The 23,718-nt window shown below is 39.0% G+C and overlaps 1 protein-coding gene across 9 annotated transcripts in view; it reads left to right on the forward strand.

Annotated features, from left to right (window-relative positions):
- The window catches only part of GAREM1 (GRB2 associated regulator of MAPK1 subtype 1), a 319,538-nt gene that overhangs the window by 158,926 nt on the left and 136,894 nt on the right, over window positions 1–23,718 (forward strand). For all 9 annotated transcript variants that reach the window (XM_074022667.1, XM_074022666.1, XM_045378109.3 and 6 more), the window contains one exon: window positions 18,056–19,228. In XM_074022667.1, the coding sequence (XP_073878768.1) occupies window positions 18,056–19,228 (1,173 nt within the window). The remainder of the gene's footprint in view (window positions 1–18,055; window positions 19,229–23,718) is intronic.

Here is a 23,718-nt window from a genome sequence, read left to right on the forward strand (position 1 = left end):
GCTCTCATAACAAAGGATTATCCAACCCAAAATGTCAGTAGTGCCAAGGTTGAGAAGCATTAACCTACAGACAAGATTAAAAGGAGAAGAGCTCTGAGGACTGAGCCCTGGAGTACCCCAGCAGTTAGGGGTCTAGAAGAGAAGACTGGATGGGATAGCAGTGAGGTAGGAGGATGGCTGGGAGCATATTGTGTCCCAGAAGCCAAGATTCAAGAAGGAATGAGCAACTGTGTCAAATGCTACTTAGTAATTGAATTAGATGAGGACTGAGAACTAACCATAAAATTTAGCAAAATGTGAAGGTCATTGGTGGCCTTGATAGGAAGCAAATAATAATCAGCTCTGAGACTGGAAAGTGAGTTAACCAGGACAGTACAGTGGGGTGGTCCTAGAGTTTTGTCAAGGTAAGTTTCAAGTGAGATTACTCAGCACCACCCTTTCTTTCTTGCAGCCATTTTCAGCTCCCTCGATGCAGGTATAAAGTAGAAGAGGAGCTGAGTTTAATCAGAGTTGAGGTTCTCCCAGTGAATATAGCAGAGATCAGAAAAGATGTTGATGGAGTGTTCCCTAGAGTGAGTGACAGGTCGCACTGAGCCATGGAATCCTCACTGGGGGCTGGGTGCAGTGGCTCATGCTTGCAGTCCCAGCATTTTGGGAGGCCAAGGCGGATGGATCACTTGAGGTCAGGAGTTCGAGACCTGCCTGGCCAATATGGTGAAACCCAGTCTCTACTAAAAATACAAAAATTAGTTGGGCATGGTGGTGCCCGCCTGTAATCCCAGTTACTCGGGAGGCTGAGGCAGGAGAATTACTTGAACCTGGGTGGCAGAGGTTGCAGTGAGCCGAGATTGCACCACTGTACTCCAGCCTGGGTGACAGAGTGAGACTCCATCTCAAAAAACAACAAAAAAAGAAGAATCGCTACTGGCTAACCAAGTGTGAATAGAAGTGTAGCCCCAATGAAAATTGGACTTAAGAGATAGATATGTTTGAGAAAATGAGATGCGAAATAGGAGGTGGTGGTAGAGTATAAAACTCTTGAAATTTAACTTTAGGCAGTGAGGTCAGTAATGACAGGAGTAGCTCTATTTTCCAATCTAAGTATGTCCATTTGAGTGAGCAGCTGAGGTAGTAGAAACAGAAAATGGAGATGAGAGAGTCAAGAAAATAAAAGGCTATGTGGGCAGGATACCTCTCACTGATCATTTGTTTATATCTCCTCTAATCCCTGCAAAGCTAAAGGAATTCCATGTTTTGGGAATAGCAGTCACCTGTCTCTTTCACATTTTTTTTCTTTATCCATCTGGTTTTTAGTTTTCAGGGTAAGAATACTGTTTTTGTTTACTTGCTTTCCTGCATATTTGTGGGGGTTTTTTTTAAACTGTAATAGGCTTTTTCTCTCTTATCTCTCTTCGTTTTTTCATTAACCACCTTTCTTCTCATGTTTACTTCCAAAGTCAGAAAATGTCCTCTTTCTGAGTTGCCCATTCCAACTGAAGGCTCATACCCCTCCTTTTAATAATAAAAACAGCTGCACTAACAATTTTCAAGCCATATATTTTTCTCCAAGCAGGCCACCATGATCTAAAGAGTGAGTTGGACTGTGTAGTGGCTCAGGCTCTGAACTCAGAGCTGAGTTCAGAACCCTGCCCTAGGCATTGACTCTGACCATGGGTGGGTCACACAACCTGAGCCCACAGTGTCTTCACCTACAAAATGGAACTGATACTACCCACCTCATAGATTTGTCATCAGAATTAAGTAAAGTAATGCACTCAAGTACTTTGCAAATGTCTAATAAGGGGGCTGGCAAGCTAGTCTGTGGGCAAACTGCCTGTTTTTGTAAATAAAGTTTTATTGGAACAAAGCCATGTCCATGTGTTTATGTATTGTCTATGGCTGCTTTTATGCCAACAGCACAATTAAGTAGTTGCAGCGGAGACTATATGCACAGGACAGGCTCTCATAACAAAGGATTATCCAACCCAAAATATATAGATATATATATCTATATAGCCTATAGAGCCTAAAATTATTGCTATCTTGACCTGTAAGGTAAGGTTTGCCAATCCTTGGTTCAGAACATAAAATCATAAAAAGTTTAGTTTCACATTTAAAAAATTCCCACCACAGATTAAGATTATTTCACTTACTCCTTCTGTTTCTTTTCTTTTCTTTTTCTTTTTTTTTTTTTTTTTTTTTGAGACAGAGTCTCACTCTGTCACCCAGGCTGGAGTGCAATGGTGTGATCTCAGCTCACTGCAACCTCCACCTCCCAGGTCCAAGTGATTCTCCTGCCTCAGCCTCCCGAGTAGCTCGGACTATAGGTGTGCGCCACCATTCCTGGCTAATTTTTGTATTTTTATTGGAGACGGGGTTTCGCCATGTCGGCCAGGCTAGTCTTGAACTGACCTCAAGTGATCCACCCTCCTTGGCCTCCCAAAGTACTGGGATTACAGGGGTGAGCCACTGTGCCTGGCCTCTTTTCTCTTATCCCTCCTCTCCCCTTCCTTCCTCTCCCTCCCTCTTTCTCTGTTTCTTTTTTTCACCTCTCTTATTTCTCTCTCTCTCTCTCTCTCTCTCTCTCTCCCTCTTTCTTTTTTTTAAGAAACATGCTTTGTCACTCAGGCTGGAGTACAGTGGCGCTCTCATAGCTCATTGCAGCCTCAAACTCCTGGGCACAAGTGATCCTCCTGCTTCAGCCTCCTAAATAGCTAGGACTACAGGCATGCACCACTACACTTGGCTGATTTTTAAAATTTTTCTGTAGAGATGAACATCTCACAATGTTGCCCAGGCTGGTCTTGAATCCCTGGCCTCAAGCAATCTTCCCGCCTCAGCCTCCCAAAATACTGAGATTACAGGCACGAGCCACCATGCCTGGCCTGCTTACTCTTTATGTAATACTTTCTCCTTAGTGACTTACTGTTAACAACTCAGTACATAGTAGCTGTTCTTTGTTGTGGTTTCGAAATACCCCTTCACTTCAAATACTTTTTTGGAGACCTTACTACACTACTAACTACTGAATTATTTTAAATGTCTTCCAGCCTTTCAAACTCAGCCCAATAAAGATGAGAAAATTTACCCCGCCTGCATTTCCTGCCATCAAAATAATGACTAACCAATTAAGTTTTAATTTAAGTTCTATCTTTACTGTGACAGTTATAGAGAGAGAGGGGGAAAAGGGTGGCCTTCGATTTGGCACTGGGTCCGAGGCATCCTGTCTTCACTGATGTAATCCAGAAGCTTTCTACATTAAAATTACGACTCTCAAGTCTGAGAGCCCAAATACCCTAATCTGGATACTATAATGTTGCTATTTTAGCTCCAGCTAGCTAGTGAGAGCCATACTTTCAGCTGTTCCAGCATAGATTTCCCCAGAGGCAAAGTAACAAGTTTACATTGTCTCCATTAGAGAAAGTTACCCCCTCAGGAATGTGAAGTTCAGTCAGATGTGGTATACAGTCGCCGCCTCTGCCTGCCTCGACCTCTTCAGAACCACTTCCGTACTGTGTGCATCGTCTGGCCAGGAGCTGAGGTGACAGCCCTGTCACCAGCATATCAGCTTCTGATTAACTGCTTTGGTACCTGCTGTGGGCTGGGGTGTCAGTGCCTAGCAGCAGAGCCACTGTGATGTGGGGAGAAGGATTTCAGCGGTACCTTTTCTTTGGATATTGATAAAGTGATGCTGTGATACACGTATACAGTGTGGAATGGTTGAATCAAGCTAATTAACATTTCCATCACCTCTCAATACTTATTTTCCCCCATTCTACCTGGAACATGTACCCTTTGACCAGCATCTTCCCATTCTCCCCACTCTCCAGCCTCTCACAGCCACCATTCTCTCTGTATCTATGAGTGTGATGTTTTTAGTTTCCACATATAAATGAGACCATGTGGTATTTGTCTTTCTGTGCCTGGCTTATTTTGCTTAGCATAATACCCTCCAGGTTCATTCATGTTGCCACAGATAACATGATTTTCCTCCTTTTTAAAGCTGAATGGTATTCCATTGTGTATGTATACCCAGAGGTGCCTCTTTTTAATTGGAGAAAACATAAGTTTCAGAGAACTTAAGTGAAAAAACTAGAGTCTTGCAATACTAAGAAACGTGACCAAGAGTAAAATGATAAAATACTATATAAATTATCCAACAGGACTAGGAAGTTTACAGACTTTGAGTTGTTATAATCATCACATTTGAGATCTGGAAAGGCCCTTCCACGTTGCCTAATCATACTTCTTTTAGCAAATATGAAAACTGAGAAACAGCTGTGTTAGCTGACTTCACTGATTCATGTGAAGCCACAAAATGACTCAGCAGCAAAGCCCAACATAGAAACCAGGTCTCCTAATACAATCCATTCACCTCTCTGCTCCATCACACTCTGTGGATTTGAGATAAGGCCCAAGATTGTGATCAGAATGTACTTTCACTTTGACACAATAGCTTGTACAGTTTAATTTATTGTCCTTTTTAAAAAATACAAACATGTTCAATCATTATGGCATGTAGTGCAGTATAACCAAAATCCTGTCATTTGTATTTCTGAAACATTTATGGTCTGACACACAGGATTTGGCAGCTTTTATGAATGTTATACATGTACCTTTTTATATCTTATTAATAGTAAAGTATGGTGCCAGTATTTAAAAAATAAAATCTTGCAGCTTATATGAACAAAAGTTCTCTGAAATAGGAATTTGAAGGAAAGACTCCTCCAGTGAACAATTTGCAGACTGTGGAGAGATAGCCTTCAGTGTAAAATGAAGATGCAATTTCAGAGAACAAAGGGAGGGTCCCGGGTTTTATAGCAACAGTGCCCACTCAAGTTCTCAGTCAGGTCCATATAGCAAATGAAGGATTGAAACACAATTAGTTAGTGCTGCTGAGCCCTGATTGCCTGAGGCTGGTGAGTTCTAATTGGTTGGTTCGCATTAGCTCTGAAAGTCCCAAAGTTGAATGGAAGCATGGGTTTTCCAGGAGCTCAGAGCACATGTGTGACCTCCAGTCAGCAAATGGTTGGTTGGCTGTCTTTTAAATTTAGACCCGGTTAGCCATTCAGGATCCATCTTAGAGGATTGGCTCTTTCATGTTCACATTTGTTCACACTTATTTTGATCTTTTCACTCTATCAATATCAATGTAGTTTCTGATAATTTAAACATCACATGTCAGAATGAACTCCTTCAAACTCCATAAGGTCTTAACCCACAATTTTTAGAGTGCTAACCAGTATTAATAAAACAGCCAGACCAGAGGTTGGGGTCTTATATTGTTGCTTGAAGCAGTGTTAAAGATACACCGACATGACTAAAATGCATTGCTGAATAAATAAGCACAGATTTTAAAGTTTAATATGATTAATGCAACTTGATACCAAACTCTGAATGTCTTCCAAGACTTCCAAGTTACTGAAAAGCAGCCAATATATTTTCTAAAGTCGTAGATTTGATGCAATCCATGTGCCTTTTATTTTAACATATTAGTTACACTTTTAAAAGTTGCCATCTGAAAAAGTGCTGAAAAAATGAAGACTTTTCACTTCTGCTGACCAGTTAGACTGTGCCTTCTCTTTTGGGGGGCGGGGGGCGGGGGGGAGACGGAGTTTCACTCTTGTTGCCCAGGCTGGAGTGCAGTGGCGCAATCTCAACTCACCACAACCTCTGTCTCCCGGGTTCAAGCAATTCTCCTGCCTCAGCCTCCCGAGTAGCTGGGATTACCGGCATGCACCACCATGCCTGGCTAATTTTGTATTTTTAGTAGAGACAGGGTTTCTCCATGTTGGTCAGGCTAGTCTCAAACTCCCGATCTCAAGTGATCTGCCTGCCTTGACCTCCCAAAGTGCTGGGATTACAGGTGTGAGCCACTGCGCCCTGCCTATGTTACTTTCTTTATTCATTTTAGCAGAAAAAACTACAGACTGGGCCGCTTGTGATTCTACTCTTGTTATAACTACTTATGCTCTGCCATCCTCCTGGTCATTTTTTGTCTTTGAAAACACAAAAATAGTTTATTAGTAGACTTTGCTCTGCGTACATGGGCCATCCTGTGGTTGTCCTGTAAAATCATACAAGCTAGTAGTACTGAAACATTTAGTATTCTTCGGGGTTTTTTGTTTTGTTTCCAGAGTGTAGTTCAGTTGTAACTCACCATTCCTTGTTTAAAATGTAATTCTTAGTTTCCATCTCAAGAATTCAGAAAAAGAATCATGCGTTTTAAGTTAATAATAATGTCAGAGAGACCATCTTTTCCTGTGATTTTTCAAAATGGGTAAGAATTACTTGCTCCAGCATTTTCTACCTACTCTCTGGAGTCTTTAGGGCATGAGTAGTTCTAACTAGCCAGTTTTTGGAGTAACTGTGAATGTTAACAGAATTTTGTCCAAAATGACTATAATTTCCTTTCAGTATTTTATAATACATTTTCTACTATCTTAAAGACAGTACTTGAACAAAATTTAAACTTGCCACTGTCTCCGGTTTTATAATTGATGAAAGCACTCAGCCCCACTTGAGATGAGTATAACTTTTGCCTTTATATGTAAAGACCATCAGCCCTGAGAATTTGATATTTTATGGTCTCATAATTTAATTTTTTTAAATTTTTTTGTTTAAAAACCTTGAAAGGTTTGTTGTCTTGTTTGCCTCTTGTGTCTTTTTCAGAATATCTTTCTTAACAGTCCCTATTTTTAGTTTAATTTTTCACTTCAGTTTTGCTAAGGCTGTAAATTGGCAATCATGTTTAGTGGAGTTTTAGGAATCAGTACACTGATTTAAGGACCTCACAGGCTTTCACCATAAGCCCTAACGTCAACAACATCCCATCGTTTTGGTTAGCTCACTGCCTCATTCTTGGCTATGGTCCAGAGAGGTCAGAAATTACTGATTCCTGCGCAACCTGAATTTCGTCAGATGTGAAAAGGGATATTTAAAATGAAAATGGAATGTATTTAGATATAGCCACTTTTTATTTTCCAGTTTTTCAAAATTATATGTTTCCTTTAGGGTGAGTCAGATGTCATTATTTTCAAGATCCATTCAGAATGATAAATTGGATACAATTGCGAGGTTAATTATTTCAATGTTTGAAGATAGCTGTGCTTTTTTTGTCATCTGAGATTTTGGGCCCTCTGAAAAACTACCAGTTGGCAAGCCCTCTGCTGTGGCATCACAAATGAAACCTTTGCCATTGTACTTGTCATTCTTGCCCTATTTTGTGTTAAAAAAAAAAAAAAATATATATATATATATATATATATATATATATATATATATATATATACCCTAGGATTAACATTTATCTTAACTCTTAATGCAATTTTCTTTCATTTGCTGTCATTTTCCTAAAATAAAGAGTAATGAAAATTTAATTTGGGAAGACATAACATAATACTAATCAAATATTGTCTATATAACCTATATATCAATCAGATCATTCCTGATTTTATCTTATGAGTTGGAATTTTAACCTCTTACATGTTTGAACAATTGTTATTAGAACAATTGTTAGAGAACAGATTTCCTATTGCCAGAACCTTCAGAGAGAGAGAGAGAGAATGTGTGCATGTCCACAAGCTTAAAATTTTACGTCAGTGTTTTAAAATGTTTCTTGACCATGGGATATTAATTCTGAGCGGCATTATGAGCAGTAAAAAGTAAAACCCTGATAGTTTCCTGGATTAGACCTATTAGAGTTGTTTAGATAACACACTTCGAATTACTTCCTCTCAGGAAACACTGAAACTGGAAATGTTAACCAGACACACATACGGAAGCACTTAGACAGAATGCATTGTTTCTTTTGCTATTAAAAAAAGAGGAAAGAAATTATGCAAATAAATTACATCTGTAGAAACCTGAGGAGACGATTTGGCTCTACTGCTAAGGAAAGAGAAGTTATTTATGAGATTTTTCATCTGTCACTGGCAGTGACCACAAAATTTGGTCAGTACGTTAGTTTTATAATTTATTCAGGGCTAATTGTTAGCATTAATAATGACTTCAGAGTTGGAAGCATGGGATTGCAGATTGTTCTCACGTATGTTACGCATTTTTATGTATGAGAGTAGGAGTAAGTTACTTAAGAAGTACACACCTACACGAAAATGTAGACAAAACTGTTGAATGTGCCCAGATAGTGACATTTAGTAAGGATAACTTTGATCTGCTTATTCTGTATGTGTACTGTCTGATATGAGTCTCAAAAACTGGTGAACATTATCTTTCAGTTCATTTGCTGTGCAGTACTTCACTAGACTTATTTCTTAATTCTGGAAGGTGTATGTTTATAAAGATAAATTAGGAAAAATTTAGTAAATATTGATTTAAACAGATAGAAACGTATTTTTTAGTTTGCAGATCCATGTCTGCATCTTCATCCCTGTCTCCATCCCTGTCTCCATCTTTATTCAAATGGGTAACTCGCCAAGTTTTTCACAAAGTTCTAATAAAAAGGAAGTATAACAGTGCAGCTGAGAGTTTTGCAGACTAGACTATTCTAAAATGGTATATTTTGAATTATTTCCGTATGTTCACATCCTTTGGGATATAATTGTAATGATATTTCAGGCTCTATTCTGGCATTAAGTTTTATTCTGGGATAACATAGTCAATAAAAACATGAACAGTATTCAGTACAGAGAGAAGGATAATGCTTGGAAGTAGTGGTTTGGGCTTGAACACAGTAGGAAACAAAAACTTAGAAATCCATGTGAAAATACAGAGATGTGAAAGGCAATGTGAAACAATTTAAAGAAGTAAAATGGTTTGTTAATAAAAATAATAGGGTAACGATGGCCTCCATTTATTGAGAGCCTACCATGTGCCAAGCACTGTAAGCATTTGTTTACATACATTCACTTAGCCTGCAAAATAGATGGTGGTGTTCCATTTTATAGGTGAGGAACCTAAGGCTCAAAAAACTAAAAGCATTTTGTCTGTGGTCACTACACTGTAAAGGCAAGATTCAAACTCAGCTTGTAGTTTAGCTAATAGTATTGTACCTGTCAGTTTCCAAAGGCCATGGTTCTTTTCATCCATCTATACCCAGTATCAGCAAACTTTTACTGTAAAGGAACAGAGAGCGTGTATTTTAGAGTTTGCAAGCTGTACAGTCACTGTTGCAGCTACTCAGCACTGCCATCATAGCGTATAAACAGCTATAGACTATTTATAAATGAATGGGTGTGGCAGTGTCCCAATAAAACTTTATTTACAGAACCAAGTCGTGGGCTAGGTTTGGACTGTGGGTAGTAGTTTACTGACCTTTGATCTATATTTTTATAAGTTTAACTAGATGCTGGTTGCAAGTAAAAGCCTTAGGGATAAACCAAAAGCTAAAATTGATAGCAGATGATTCTTGGTGACCTAAGTCAAGAGATAAAATAACTGAAACCAGGACCCAGGCAAAGCAGCCTGTTCCTCTAGTCCCAGCCACTTGGGAGGCTGAGGCAGGAGGATCACTTGAGCCCAGAAATTGAAATACAGCTTGAGCAGCATAGCAAGACCCAGTCTCTTAAAAAAAAAAAAAAAAAAAAAAAAAAGCCGAGAAAAAAAAAAATAATAATAACTGAAAACTTGAAACTGCAGGTCCTGTGGAAAAGGAAAGCCCTTGTATGTGTCAAGCACTGTCATTTACACATGATATATTAGCTCTAAAAAAACAAAAACCCTAAGCTATGTTCTTCAAAACTGTCAAAGCCTTAGAAACAAAGCCAAGAAATTCACAGATCAGAGGACTAGAGGCGATGTAGTATCCTGGCTTGATCCTGGGATATCAAAATGACACTCATGGGAAAAAACTGGTGAAATCCAAATAAAACTTGTACTTTATGTAACAGTATTGTACTAATGTAAATTTCTTAGTTTTGATAAACATGCCATGGTCACATAAGATGTTAACAGAAGCTAAGTAAAGGGTATACAGGAACTTTCTGTACTGCCTTTGTAACTTTTCTGCAAATCTGAAATTATTCCAAATAAAAAGCCGCCCGGGCGCGGTGACTCATGCCTATAATCCCAGCACTTTGGGAGGCTGAGGCGGGCGGATCACAAGGTCAGGAGTTCAAGACCACCCTAGCCAATATGGTGAGACCCTATCTCTACTAAAAATACAAAAATTAGCTGAGCATGGTGGCACATGCCTGTAGTCACAGCTGCTTGGGAAGCTGAGGCAGGAGAATCAAATGAGCCCAGGAGGTGGAAGTTGCAGTGAGCCAAGATCACACCATTGCACTCTAGCCTGGGCGACAGAGCGAAACTCCATCTCAAAAAAAAAAAAAAAAAAAGGTAAAATTTATTTAACTTCCTAGGCTTGAATTTAGATCCCTAGCATCTATGTTAGAACCAGATGAATACTGAAGTACTAAAAGTAAACACAGTTAGGTTGAGATCTTGTTAAAAAAATAATAGCAATACTTATCTGAATCATCCAAAATGGACTCTAAGCCTTAGCAGCATATATTCCTGTTAAAACAATATTGTGCTGTCATTTCTGTACTTATAATGTCTCCTACAGAGAAATTCACTTCACTATGGAAACAACAAAGCTGTTTGTTTTTTACAGTACTAATGTTGATTGACAAATTACTTGTTCCAAAGATTAAAATTATACAGAGATGACCTAGAATAGAAGGTAAGAAATTATTTACAAAGGTTGCTTTTCCTAGTTTTCTAAACACATATTGCTGATCGCCACTCAGTATGTGGTATGAATATTGTCAGTTACTTTACCCAGACATTTTTATTAACGTGAGAAAAAAATTCAAGCTTAGGTTTAATGTAAGCCTGATACCAAAACCTGATAAAACATGCATAGTAAAACTGTAGGCCAGTCTTATCTGTGACAAAGATGACCACATCATAGATCAGGTACTATCAGAGAATTATACAATATTGTCTTAAGTGTACTATGATCATGTAGAGATTATTTCAAGCATGTAGAATTATTTAAATATTTGGGAATCTATTATATCATCAGTGTATTAGAGAAGTGAAAAATGAACATATGGGCCAGGCATGGTGGCTCACTCCTGTAATCCCAGCTACTCAGGAGGCTGAGGCAGTAGAATTGCTTGAACCCAGGAGGCAGAGGTTGCAGTGAGCCAAGATCATGCCACTGCACTCCAGCCTGTGTGACAGAGCAAGACTCCATGTCAAAAACAAAACAACAACAACAACAAAAATAAACATATGACCATCTTAATTGGATATAGAATCAACATTTTATTAAAACTTTTAAAAATTTTATCTGTAGAAACTTTTAGAAAACTAGTATTGGAAAGACATTACTTACATGATTAAGAATATCTTAAACAAACTTCTCATATTTTTATATTAAAACACTGACAATATTCTCATTAAAATCTGAAACACTAAAATGCTCACTGTCACCACCACCACTCTGTTATGAGAGAGAATGGATGAAAATTGAAAGGATAAGGATAAATTTTTCATCATTTGTGTAAGATATAATCACCTAATCCCAAGAGAAGTAACTGAAAAAAAGAACTATTACAGTAAGACACTGGACATGCAGAATAGCAGTAAAACGTATTCAACAACTATGACTCAACAGCAGTGTCCAGGGGTTGGTAATGCAGGCAGAATTAAATACTAATAAGGGAAATAAAAGATCTGAATAAATGATGAGAATTATGTGCCTCTTTGGAAATGCTATTACAATGATGTCACTTCTTGCCAAAACACCATGTAGATTTAATGTACTACAATAAAATTATCATTACAAACCATAGATAAAATGATTCTAAAGTTTATGTGGAAAAGCCACATTTTTCAACCTTTCATTTTAAAATTATTTCAGTTCTAAAGAATTGTTGCAAGAATAAAAAGAGGACACCCTATCACTTTACCCAGATTCACCAACTTTTGTCTTTTTAGCACATTTGTTTTACCCGTTTCCCCAGTCTCCACCCATATACACATACACACATGCGTAATATAACTTACCTTTTTCTGAATGCATTATGTCCCCTACCCCTTAATACATTAGTGTATATTTCCTAAGAATAAGGGTTTTTTCTTATGTAAACACAGTATATTCAGGAACATTAGCAGTGATAACAATACTTTTATTTATAGTCCTGATTCCAAGTTGGCCGGATGTCCCAAAAGTGTACTTTATTGCTTTACTTTTCACTTCTCTTTATTTCATGTTAATCTGGAACAGTTATTCAGCCTTTCTTTGTCTTTTCTGGCATGGACATTTTGTTAAGAATATACACCAGGTATTTTATAGAATATTTCTCAGTTTGGGTTTGTCTGATATTTCCTCATGATGAGATTTCCATAGTAGTTTTGGCTAGAATGGTACATAAGCAAGGTCATGAACTTCTCAGGAAGTCACATTCAGAGGTAGAGGATGTCAGTATGCCTCTCTTTGGTGATACTAAATTTGATAACCTGGTCAAGGTACTGTCCAAGGTATATTCTCCACTGTATAGTTACTTTTCTCCCCTTGCGGTGAATAAGCATTCTGGGAAAAGACACTAAGACCATGCATATAACCTCCTTAATCAAACTCCTATAAATTTGGCATCTATTGATGATTCTTATATAAAATGATTTTTTACTATAATAAAGTTATAATAGTAGAAAGTATAATAGTAATAAATAATGAAGTAAATAATAAGTTGCAAAATTATGATTTTCCAGTCTTCCTTGTTTGTCATCTTTTTGCTATCAGCATGGACTTAGGTGTTCCTGTTTATTCAATAGATTATAATTCATTGTGGTCTTTATTTATTGTGATGCTCAAATTGTCCCAGATTTTAGCAGTAGGAGCTCATTTAGGCTGGTTGCTGTGTCTTTTTGGCATGTTCTCATCATCTTATGAGCACCTTACTTTCTGGCACGACAAAATGTTCCAAGCACACCTTGTACCATTTCTGCCCTACCCTTGGAATTCATAATTTCTCCAGGGAGCCCTGGTTCGTTTTAGTGGGGAACGATTTGGGCGGTTTCTGGTTGCTTGGAAAGGAAAAAACTAAGATACACGTTTGTGTGTCTGTGTGTGTGTGTGTTTGTGTGTGTGTGTTTATGTGTGTCTGTGTGTGTGTTTGTGTGTGTGTGTTTGTGTGTCTGTGTGTATAACTGCTGAAAAGTGTGAGTTAATATGGATACCTCTAATTTCAATCCAAACCCCAAGGAGTTCTGTCTTGCCTTTCCTGCTCTTCATTCCATGTTTCTGTCTCTCCTTCCAAAATGAAATCTCTGTACTCCCAAGACATCAATATATTTGCCCATTCATTCAATCTTACAATACACATACATTTGATTCAGAGTTGTTCTACCCTTATCCCTATGAAAAACAAATCTACCAAAAGGATCAGAGTATTTATTGGTGTTTTTTCCCTACTGGCATTATATGGTCAAAGTGTATTAGTCCGTTCTCACACTTCTATAAAGAACTGCTCAAGATTGGGTAATTTATAAAGGAAACAGATTTAATTGACTTACAGTTCTGCATGGCTGGGGAGGCCTCCGGAAACTTACACTCATGGAGAAAGGTACCTCTTCACAGGGTGACAGGAGAAAGAATGAGTGCCCAGCAATGTGGCAAGCCCCTTATAAAACCATGATATCTCGTGAGAACTCACTATCATGAGAACTCACTCGCACGAGAACAGCTTGGAGGAAACCGCCCCCATGATTCAATTATCTTCACCTGGATTATTACAAGTCAAGGTGAGATTTAGTTAGGGTCACAACCAAACCATATCAGACAGCATTCCAAAGCTACTTGGATTATTTCTCTTTCCCCAGAGTGGTTATTTTGTTGATTTAAAAAACAGTTGAATTTTGCATTTGTTTCCATTTGTACTCAGTTTTAAAATAACTTAAATTTACAAGAAAAAACACCACCAAAAAGTGGGTGAAGGATATGAACAAACACTTCTCAAAAGAAGGCATTTATGCGGCCAACAAACATAAGAAAAAAAAAGCTCATCATCCCTCGTCATTAGAGAAATGCAAATAAAAACCACAATGAGATACCATCTCACGCCAGTTAGAATGGCAGTCATTTAAAAGTCAGGAAACAACAGATGCTGGAAAGGGTGTGGAGAAATAGGAACGCTTTTACACTGTTGGTGGGAGTGTAAATTAGCTCAAACATTGTGGAAGACAGTGTGGCGATTACTCAAGGATCTAGAAACAGAAATACCATTGGACCCAGCAATCCCTTTACTGGATATATACCCAAAGGATTATAAATCATTCTACTATAAAGGGAGATTTATTTTGCAGCACTGTTCACAATAGCAAAAACTTGGAACCAACCCAAATGCCCATCAGTGATAGACTGGATAAATGCGGCACATATATACCATGGAATACTATGCAGCCACAAAAAAGGATGAGTTCATGTCCTTTGCAGAGACATGGATGAAGCTGGAAACCATCATTCTCAGCAAATTAACACAGGAACAGAAAACCAAACACTGCATGTCCTCACTCATAAGTGGGAGTTAACAATGAGATCACATGGACACAGGGGAGAACATCACACACCGGGGCCTGTTGGAGGGGGGTGTCTAAGGGAGAGAAGATAACATTAGGAGAAATACTTAATGTAGATGATGGGTTGATGGGTGCCACAAACCACCATGAAACACATGTATACCTATGTAACAAACCTGAACATTCTGTACACATATCCCAGAACTTACAATTAAAAAAAGATTCTTGTTGACCTAATTTTTAAAATATGTAGCACATTAGCATACATCCTTGAAGTCAAAACTCTGTGGCAAGGTATACTCAGAAAGGTTTCATTTCCTCCCTTGTCCCTAGCTCCAGTAAGTAACCAGTGACATTGTTTTCTGTTTTTCCTTGTGCTTGTTTTTGTTTTTGTTTTGTAACAAAAATAAACAGAAAATGTATATACTAATTTTTCCTTTCTTCTTAAACAAAAAAAAAGTATACTGTATAAACTTTTTTTGCACTTTGCTTTTTTTTATTTAACAATATATTCTTGCAAGTAATTTCATATCCATTCCTTGGATTCATTATTCTCATTGTCTTTTGCATAGTACCAGGAAGTGTGTGTACCATAGTTTATTCAGTCAGCCTCCTATATTTGAGCATTTAGATGAGTTCCAATATTTTGCAAAGACAAATAATGCTGCAATGAATAACCTTATACATGTGTACTTTCATATTGTTGGAGGAATATCTTCAGGGTAAATTCCTAGATGTAGATTGCTGGATGGAGGGATAAATGCATATGTCATTTGGCTTGATATTGCCAAATTCCCCACCACACAGGTTGTATCATGCTGTATTCTTACCAGCTATGGACAAGGATCCTTTTTACCCCATAGCCTTACCAACTGAGTGTGATGTCAAGCTTCTGAATTTTTAATCAATGTGTTAGGTGAGAAATGGTATCTTAGTATAATTTTAATTGGCATTTCTCTTATAAGGAGAGAAGTTCAACATATTTTCATAGGTTTGAAAGCTATTGTACGTCTTGTTAGTTAATTAATTTTTCATATATTTTGCCTATTTTTCTATAACATTTTTGTTTTTGTTTTTGTTTTTTTCTTTTTTTCTTTTTTTTTCAGACAGAGTCTCGCTTTGTCACCCAGTCTGCAATAATGCAGTGGCGCAATCTCAGCTCACTGCAGTCTCCGCGTCCTAGGTTCAAGCGATTCTCCTGCCTCAGCCTCCCAAGTAGCTGGGACTACAGTCGCGTGCCACCATGCCCTGCTAATTTTTTTGTATTTTTAATAGAGACAGGTTTCACTGCATTAGCCAGGATGTTCTCAGGTCCTTACTTTTAAGAAGCTACTTGTATATTAGAGATATTAGCTCTTTATCTGTGATATGTTTTGCAAATATTTCAGTCTGTCCTTTGACTTTTGACTTTATTTCTCTTGTTTTCTGCCATCCACATACTTTTTGAGTCAGAATAAACACAATTCAGGGCTTTTGTTATCAGATCTGAAAATGTAAGATGAAGACAAATTAAAAACAATATAGTTAAAGTGGGAAAATAGAAAGGTCACTAAGATAAATGGCCCCCAAATAAATGCAAATATGGGTATATATTTGAATGTATTTTATGAGCTTAGTATATAATACTTTATATATTTTACATTTATGATACAAAAGTATATAATATTAGTATACAATAAAAGTGACGCTTCAAATTAGTGATGAAAGGGATGGCTATTTAGGAAGTGTACTCAACACTCAGTTAATTTACACACACACACACACACACACACACACATGCAAACCTACCTTAAATAATCCACCAGAGTAAATAGAGTTACGTTCCCTGTTGAGTTCGGATTTAAAAAAAAATAGAGCTACATAGCAAAGTATTAAAAGAAAACACTGGCAATTATACCAGCGTTTCTCAACCTCAGCACCACTGAGATTTTTGCACTGGCTAATTCTTTGCTGTGGGGAGCTGTCCTGAGCATTATAGCATATTGAGCAGCTTCCCTGGCCTCTATCCACTAGATGCAAACAGCAGCTTCCCCAGTCGTGGCAATCAAAACTGTCTCCAAACATTGCCCCCTAGTGGGTACAATCACTCCTGGTTCAGAATCATGAATCTGTATCATCTTGGCTAGAAACATAGCACCCAAGAATGAAATCACAAAGGAAATTTTGAAAATATTGACTACATTTTAAAAAAGACAACTTTAATAGTTAAGCTATAAAATTGCCATTCAAACAACAAATGGAAAAATGCATAGCATAAATTACATTTTCATTTACATAAAAAGTAATCAGTAAGAGATCTAAATAATTAGATAAATACTGAAAAATGAATATACCAATAAATATATTTAAAATAAAAAAATTAATTCAGCATGGATGCTTTATCTCTCATACTGGTAAACATGAAATAAACTTCAGTATGAGTATAGGGAGTCATAATTTCATAAAGTGATAAAAGTATAAATAAGTATAACATTGATGAAAACACAGTGGGCAGTGCATATTAGACCTTTCAAATATATGCATATTAGCCAGGGGTGGTGGCTCACACCTTAGTCTCAGCTACTCGGGAGGCTGAGGTGGAAGGATTCCTTAAGCTTGGGAGGTCAAGGCTGTAGTGAGCTATGATCATGCCACTGCACTCCAGCCTGGGCAGCAAGATCTTGTCTTCAAAAACAAAACAAAACCAAAAAACAAATATATGCATAGCTTTTGTCCCTGCAGTTTTTCTGGTACTTTATCCTAAGGAAATAATTGAGCTGTAAAAAAGTTCATTGCAGTACTATTTATAATTGCTAGACATTGGAAAAAATCCATCTATATTTTTATTTTAGAGTAGGGAGCTAGTCAAATAATGCACATTCATACAAAATGGAATACATTAGGTTAGTATTACTATTGATGAAGTATATGCCCTGGGGAAATGGATACAGTTAGAAACTCAGGTAACAGAATTGTGTATATATGTATCTGTTTGTATCTCTGAGATAGATGAATCAATTCTATTTCTTTTTTCTATTTATATTTGACAGATTATCTTTAGTGATAAGATAGCATAGAAGTTCTTCATTTTTATATTTGTATTTTTAAATATTTCTTCCAATTAAATAATGGATGTATAATTTTTTAAAAATGGAGAAATACCACATTTTTAAGTTCTTTATCTCAATTTCAAATTTTAAAAATTTAGTAAAATTTTAAAAAGTAAAAAATTTAAATTTAAATAATAGAAAACAAGGAATTTTCTACATCAGCCTTCATGAAAACATTTATAACTAAAAAAGAAAAAAAATTACAATGTCCCTGTTAGTATCCATATGATAGACTACTCTGCATATATAAAGAAAAGAGATGTTTATAAAATTCTAGACTAATATCATCTTGAACAAATAGTAGTTATTGTTAACCACATAAGTATAATAAAAATAAAACCAAGTGTCTAAATTTAGTATTAAAGAAAAGCACAGCATTTTCATCTGTGTATGTATTTGTGTGGGTCTTAATAGGAAGTTCTTCTTTGCATGAGTAGATCAAAGGAAATGAACCTAAAATGTGCTTTATTATATTGTAGGTTGCTTCAGGTGAATGCAATGAAGACACTGAAGTTTACAACATCACCCTGTGTACTGGGGATGAACTCACTCTAATGGGGCAAGCAGAAATCCTTTATGCAAAGACATTCAAGGAAAAGTCACGACTCAACACAATCTTCAAAAAGATTGGGAAGCTCAATTCCATAAGCAAGCTGGGAAAAGGCAAAATGCCATGCCTCATTTGCATGAATCACCGGACCAACGAAAGCATTAGCCTTCCATTCCAGTGCAAGGGCAGGTTTAGCACCCGAAGTCCCCTGGAACTTCAGATGCAAGAGGGCGAACACACCATCCGCAACATTGTGGAGAAGACCAGGCTTCCTGTGAATGTGACTGTGCCAAGCCCTCCACCGAGAAACCCATACGACCTCCACTTCATCCGTGAGGGGCACCGCTATAAGTTTGTGAACATCCAGACCAAGACGGTGGTGGTTTGCTGTGTGCTGCGGAACAACAAGATCCTCCCCATGCACTTTCCTTTGCACTTGACTGTCCCCAAGTTCAGCCTCCCAGAACACCTGGTGAAGGGAGAGGGATGGCCCGAAACCCTGGTCCATCACTGGCTAGGTATCTGCCAAGAACAGTTCGACATCGATGAGTATTCACGGGCTGTCCGTGATGTGAAAACCGACTGGAATGAGGACTGCAAGAGCCCCAAGAAGGGCCGGTGCTCTGGCCACAACCACGTGCCCAACTCCCTCAGCTACGCCCGCGATGAGCTCACTCAGTCCTTCCACCGACTCTCGGTCTGTGTGTATGGCAACAATCTCCATGGCAACAGCGAGGTGAACCTTCATGGTTGCAGGGACCTGGGGGGAGATTGGGCCCCCTTTCCTCATGACATCCTGCCCTACCAGGACTCTGGAGATAGTGGGAGTGACTACCTTTTCCCAGAAGCTAGTGAAGAATCAACAGGCCTCCCGGGAAAGTCAGAACTTCCCTATGAAGAGCTGTGGCTGGAGGAAGGCAAGCCCAGCCATCAGCCTCTCACTCGCTCCCTAAGCGAGAAGAGCAGATGTGATCAGTTTAGAGGTTCTGTCCGATCTAAATGTGCAACTTCTCCTCTTCCCATCCCTGGGACTCTGGGAGCAGCAATGAAATCTTCAGATACTTCCCTACCTCCACCTCCAGTGCCTCCCAAATCTGAAGCCGTAAGTCATTTCTGTTTTTGAATGAGGTGCCAGTCTAACTGTCTCTCTGCTCAGTCATCCACTACTTTATTTTCTTCAAACTCCCCAACTGAAGATTATCAGAGTGAGCAAATTTGTTTAGTTTGGAGTGAGATATACATGCTAGCTTGATTATTTTGACCAGTTAGAAATTACAGTTTTACTCTATGTCTAATGAGAACCTCTTGGAGAGTTTTTAACAGTAGAGTTTTAAACATGACTTTTGCTGCTGCCGGGAGAATGGATTATAGGGAGAAGAGAGTGGAAGGTGGGAGGCAGAGAAGAGGCGACTGCAGTAACGTAGGTGTGAGGTGGTGAGGCCCTAAACCGCGGCAGCTGGTAGTGGCTGGCAGAGAGGGACGACTGCTTCAGACTGTTTCACAGGTAAACCCAACAATATTTACTTGTGAATTGGATGTTGGGCATGAAAGAAAGAGAGCAATCAAAGAAAACGCCTAGATTTTTAACCTGGGCACCAGAATGGATATTATTGTCATTTACTGTGATGGGGAAGACTGAAGGAGGAGTAAATTTATTTGGTGGTGGGAGGGGAAGCAGAGGAAAATCAAGAGGCAGCAGCCTCACTTACAACTCTCTCCTATACCCCGGAAGTTACTTTGAGATCAAAGCATAGTGGATGTGCTAATGTATACACACACACACCCTGCCCCCCCCCCCCCCCCCCCACAGAACCAGGTGCCAGGGCAGTTCTATTTAACACCTTAAACGTAACTCACTCAGAGCTTGATTTTAATGTAAAACTAAAATTTTGGTACAGTTCTGTTTAGAACAAAAGAAAGGGCCCTCTATTTTGACCATGTTCTTCGACTGACAGCCACTCTGAACCTTTGCTATTCATTTTTAATCATTGAATTTCGTTATCCCTGAGGGAGAAAGAGCTACAGGTACTAAGTGTAATTTTATTAATTTATTTGACAATATCTGTTACAGTGGCTTCCTTTTTTCTATCTCTAGAAGAATCCTTTTTAAAAGAATTATATGAATCCCAATATATAGAAGAGTTCAAATCAAAACCTATCTGACCAAAGCACATATTGTGGGGAAGCGGTCTTCCTTGGGTCCCTGCCCACTCTGCCCCTACCAGGTGATCTTAGGATACCTTTCTAGAACCCTGGGGCTGTGCAGAACCCGGTTTTTTAAAACTATGGAATTACTAGGCTAGATGCTAGAAATACAGGCATCAAGAAAACCTGGACTCTAGCCCCTCATACTTCTCAGTTTTACAGGGAAGGTAACAGATGAAAAGAAATGACTGTTATACAAGTTAAAAGGTGATAAACAATAGGAAGATGAGAGAGAGAGAATGTATGGGGAATTCAGAGGCGACAGAGAAACTTCTAGTCGGGGGATGAATGAGAGGAACCTCCATGGAGATTGTGACATTTTAAATGCGTTTAGAAAATGTACCTGAATTGGAAGAGAAATGAGAAAGAAGGACATTCCGGACAGAGCAGCATGAGCAACGAGCTGGAAGCTGGGGCAGCTTTAAGCATGTACGAGGGAAAACAAGGAGTTCTGTGGGGCAGTTAAATAGGGATGGGCAGTGCTGACTGAGAGACTGGCACCAGGGCATGGACAGCCCTGGGTGTCAGGCAGCAGTTTGTGCCAGGCTCCATGCTTAGCTGTCCATAAAGAGCCCTCATTGCTGCAAAGCTTTCCTAAGAGGACCCACCTCTGGCCTTTTGTTGCAGGGCGTGAGAGCTGCCCAGCAGCTACAGATCTGGACTTGCCCTTGCTCCTTACAGGATCCTGTGGGGACCATCAGGCACAAGCCCAGAGATCCCTGTATTCACTAAATGTCATGGACTGTTTAGGGAACTTAATGATAGAGCTGGGGTCGTTGGCCCTTGTGTTTATGTCAGTGATTCCCTAAGAATGTTCATCAAAAGCCAGGTAAAAAGTAAGGGGGCAGCCCTCCAAACAAGTTCTCCCGGAACTTGAGGGATGTCTTAATTCGGCTATGTATTTCGTGTTACTTGAAGGTTGGGACTCTGACCTTCAATAGAAACATGACTGTATGAGCTTTTCCTACTGAACTTGGGTCCTACCTGGCACACAGTGGGGGCTCATGTTTGTTGACTGACTTACAGACTTATCCGAGATGGTCACACCCAGCATCATTTATGTAACCGAGTCTGGAGGTAGGAAACTAGCATCACTTGTTTTTTCTGTGGCTAATGAAAGATGAGTAAGAACATAAATATTAAGAGGTCCAACTCTGACCTTGGTACTAAAAAAGAAACGCTAAATTTGAAACTAAAAGCAAATCTCACAGAAGAAAAAAAAAATTGGCCTCCAGTCTAAGCTGTAATTTCTTATGACGTAAGAGAATCTTTTCAGAGCGTGTCCAGTGTTTGTAGAATGCTATAAACCTAATGAGTTTTTTTATAAACACCTGAAATCATTTAATTTGGTTTTTTAAAAAAATTTAGGCATTTCAAATGAAGTCATGTTTTTTATTGGTTCTGTGACCATGAAATGAATTTTCCATTTTTAGGATGTGCGTGGGATCCAGAGAACATCATAGTTGTTAGATGTGGCTTCAGCTTGTAATTTTCAAAAGGGAACTTTAATGGGGCATAAATTTAAGTGCTCCCACAGAATTAAGTAAAAGTTCTTTGGATAGTTCCGGTGGAGTGAGGTCTTGGGAGAGAGATGTGCCATGTGTCCAGCCAACTCTCCTACCCAGTAATTAAAGATGTTGGCTTCACTTGAAAGTTCACCAGCTAGATATTAGCTGGGAAGGTGACAACTCTCACAAGGTCCTTAGGAATAGAGGGTGCCAGGGCAACGGAAAGGAGTCAAAGAAAGGGGGTCTTCCTCCCCACTTGTGCTGCAGCTCTGGCATCCTCTGGGCTCTGCTTGTCAACCCTTTTCTGTTTGTGTCTTAAACAGGGAAACTACATTGTGAGCCAAACAGAAAATCGTTGGGGGCAGAGTCATCCGTTTAATCCCGTTCGTATGTTTTGTTAATATACCTTGCATATTCACTTGTGTTTGACGCTCTAGTCCTTTTGTATCTTTGTATTTGATGCTCTAGAATTGTGTGCTCTAGTCCTCTTATATCTTTGTAAAGATTGTTTAAGAATTATTTATGCTTGTTTTGTTTTGTTTGAAACAGAGTCTTACTCTGTTGCCCAGGCTGGAGTGCAGTGCACGATCTTGGCTCACTGCAACCTCTGCCTCTCCAGTTCAAGTGATTCTCGTGCCTCAGTCTCCTGAGAAGCTGGGATTACAGGCACGTGCCACTACACCTGGCTAATTTTTTTGTATTGTTAGTAGAGATGGGGTTTCACCACGTTGACCAGGCTGGTCTCGAGCTCCTGACCTCAAGTGATCCACCCACCTCTGCCTCCCAAAGTGCTGGGGTTACAGGCATGAGCCACTGAACCCAGCCATGTTTAATAAGTTTTTAAACAAAACACTGACACTAACCTCTCTGGAATATGAGAGGCCGTTCTCTTCCTAACGGGAATGTCACAGGGAAAAGTAAACAGTTCCTGGTTCAAGAAATAGACAAGATGCAACACCTAGAACTGTTGCATCTGAGCCCAACTGAGGGAGCATGCCCAGTCTGGCATTTTCCCTTTTTAAAATTTTGCAAGCTGCCCCCAGATCAGAATGACCTGACAGTCCCTTTTGAGTGGATTATCCTTATTGATCTAAACACATTCTCTATTCTATAACATTGCAGGCGTCTATTCATCAGGTAGATTTTCTGGTTATTGGCTGATATGTAAAGTATTTACCCAGATGTACTCTACAAAAGGCAATCTTCAAGAGCAATCTTCTTTTCCCCCTCTTTAGAAAATGCCATTTTGGAGAGCAATGCTGGGAAGACTTTATATTGCACAAGATGCTATAAATAGAGCATTTGACTTCCAGTCTGTTCTCCTCTATGCAATGAGTTACAAATAGTTATCAAAACTGCAGGGTCAGCCTGGTATGGTGGCTCACGCCTGTAATCCCAGCACTTTGGGAAGCCGAGGTAGGCAGATCACTTGAGCTCAGGAGTTCAAGACCAGCCTGGCCAACATGGTGAAACCCGGTCTGTACTTTTAAAAAAAAAAAAAACAACAACACCTGGTGTGGTGGTGCATGCCTGTAATCCCAGCTACTCCGGAAGCTGAGGCAGGATAATCAACTGAACCCAGGAGGCAGAGGTTGCAGTGAGCTGAGATCGTGCCACTACACTCCAGCCTGGGTGTCAGAGCAAGACTCAGTCTCAGAAAAACAGACAAAATAACCCTGCAGGTTCACAGCTCTTCTGAAACCATTTGTGTAGCAGTATCCTATCTGAGGACCCCAGCACCCAGTGGTCAGTGTTCTCTATCTGTCCTTTTTTTTTTTTTTTTTTTTTTTGAGATGGAGTCTTACTCTATCACCAGGCTGGAGTGCAGTGCTGCGATCCCGGCTCACTACAACCTCCACCTCCTAGTTTCAAGCGATTC

Source organism: Macaca fascicularis, chromosome 18, assembly GCF_037993035.2.
Source record: "Macaca fascicularis isolate 582-1 chromosome 18, T2T-MFA8v1.1".
Classification (NCBI taxonomy): domain Eukaryota; kingdom Metazoa; phylum Chordata; class Mammalia; order Primates; family Cercopithecidae; genus Macaca; species Macaca fascicularis.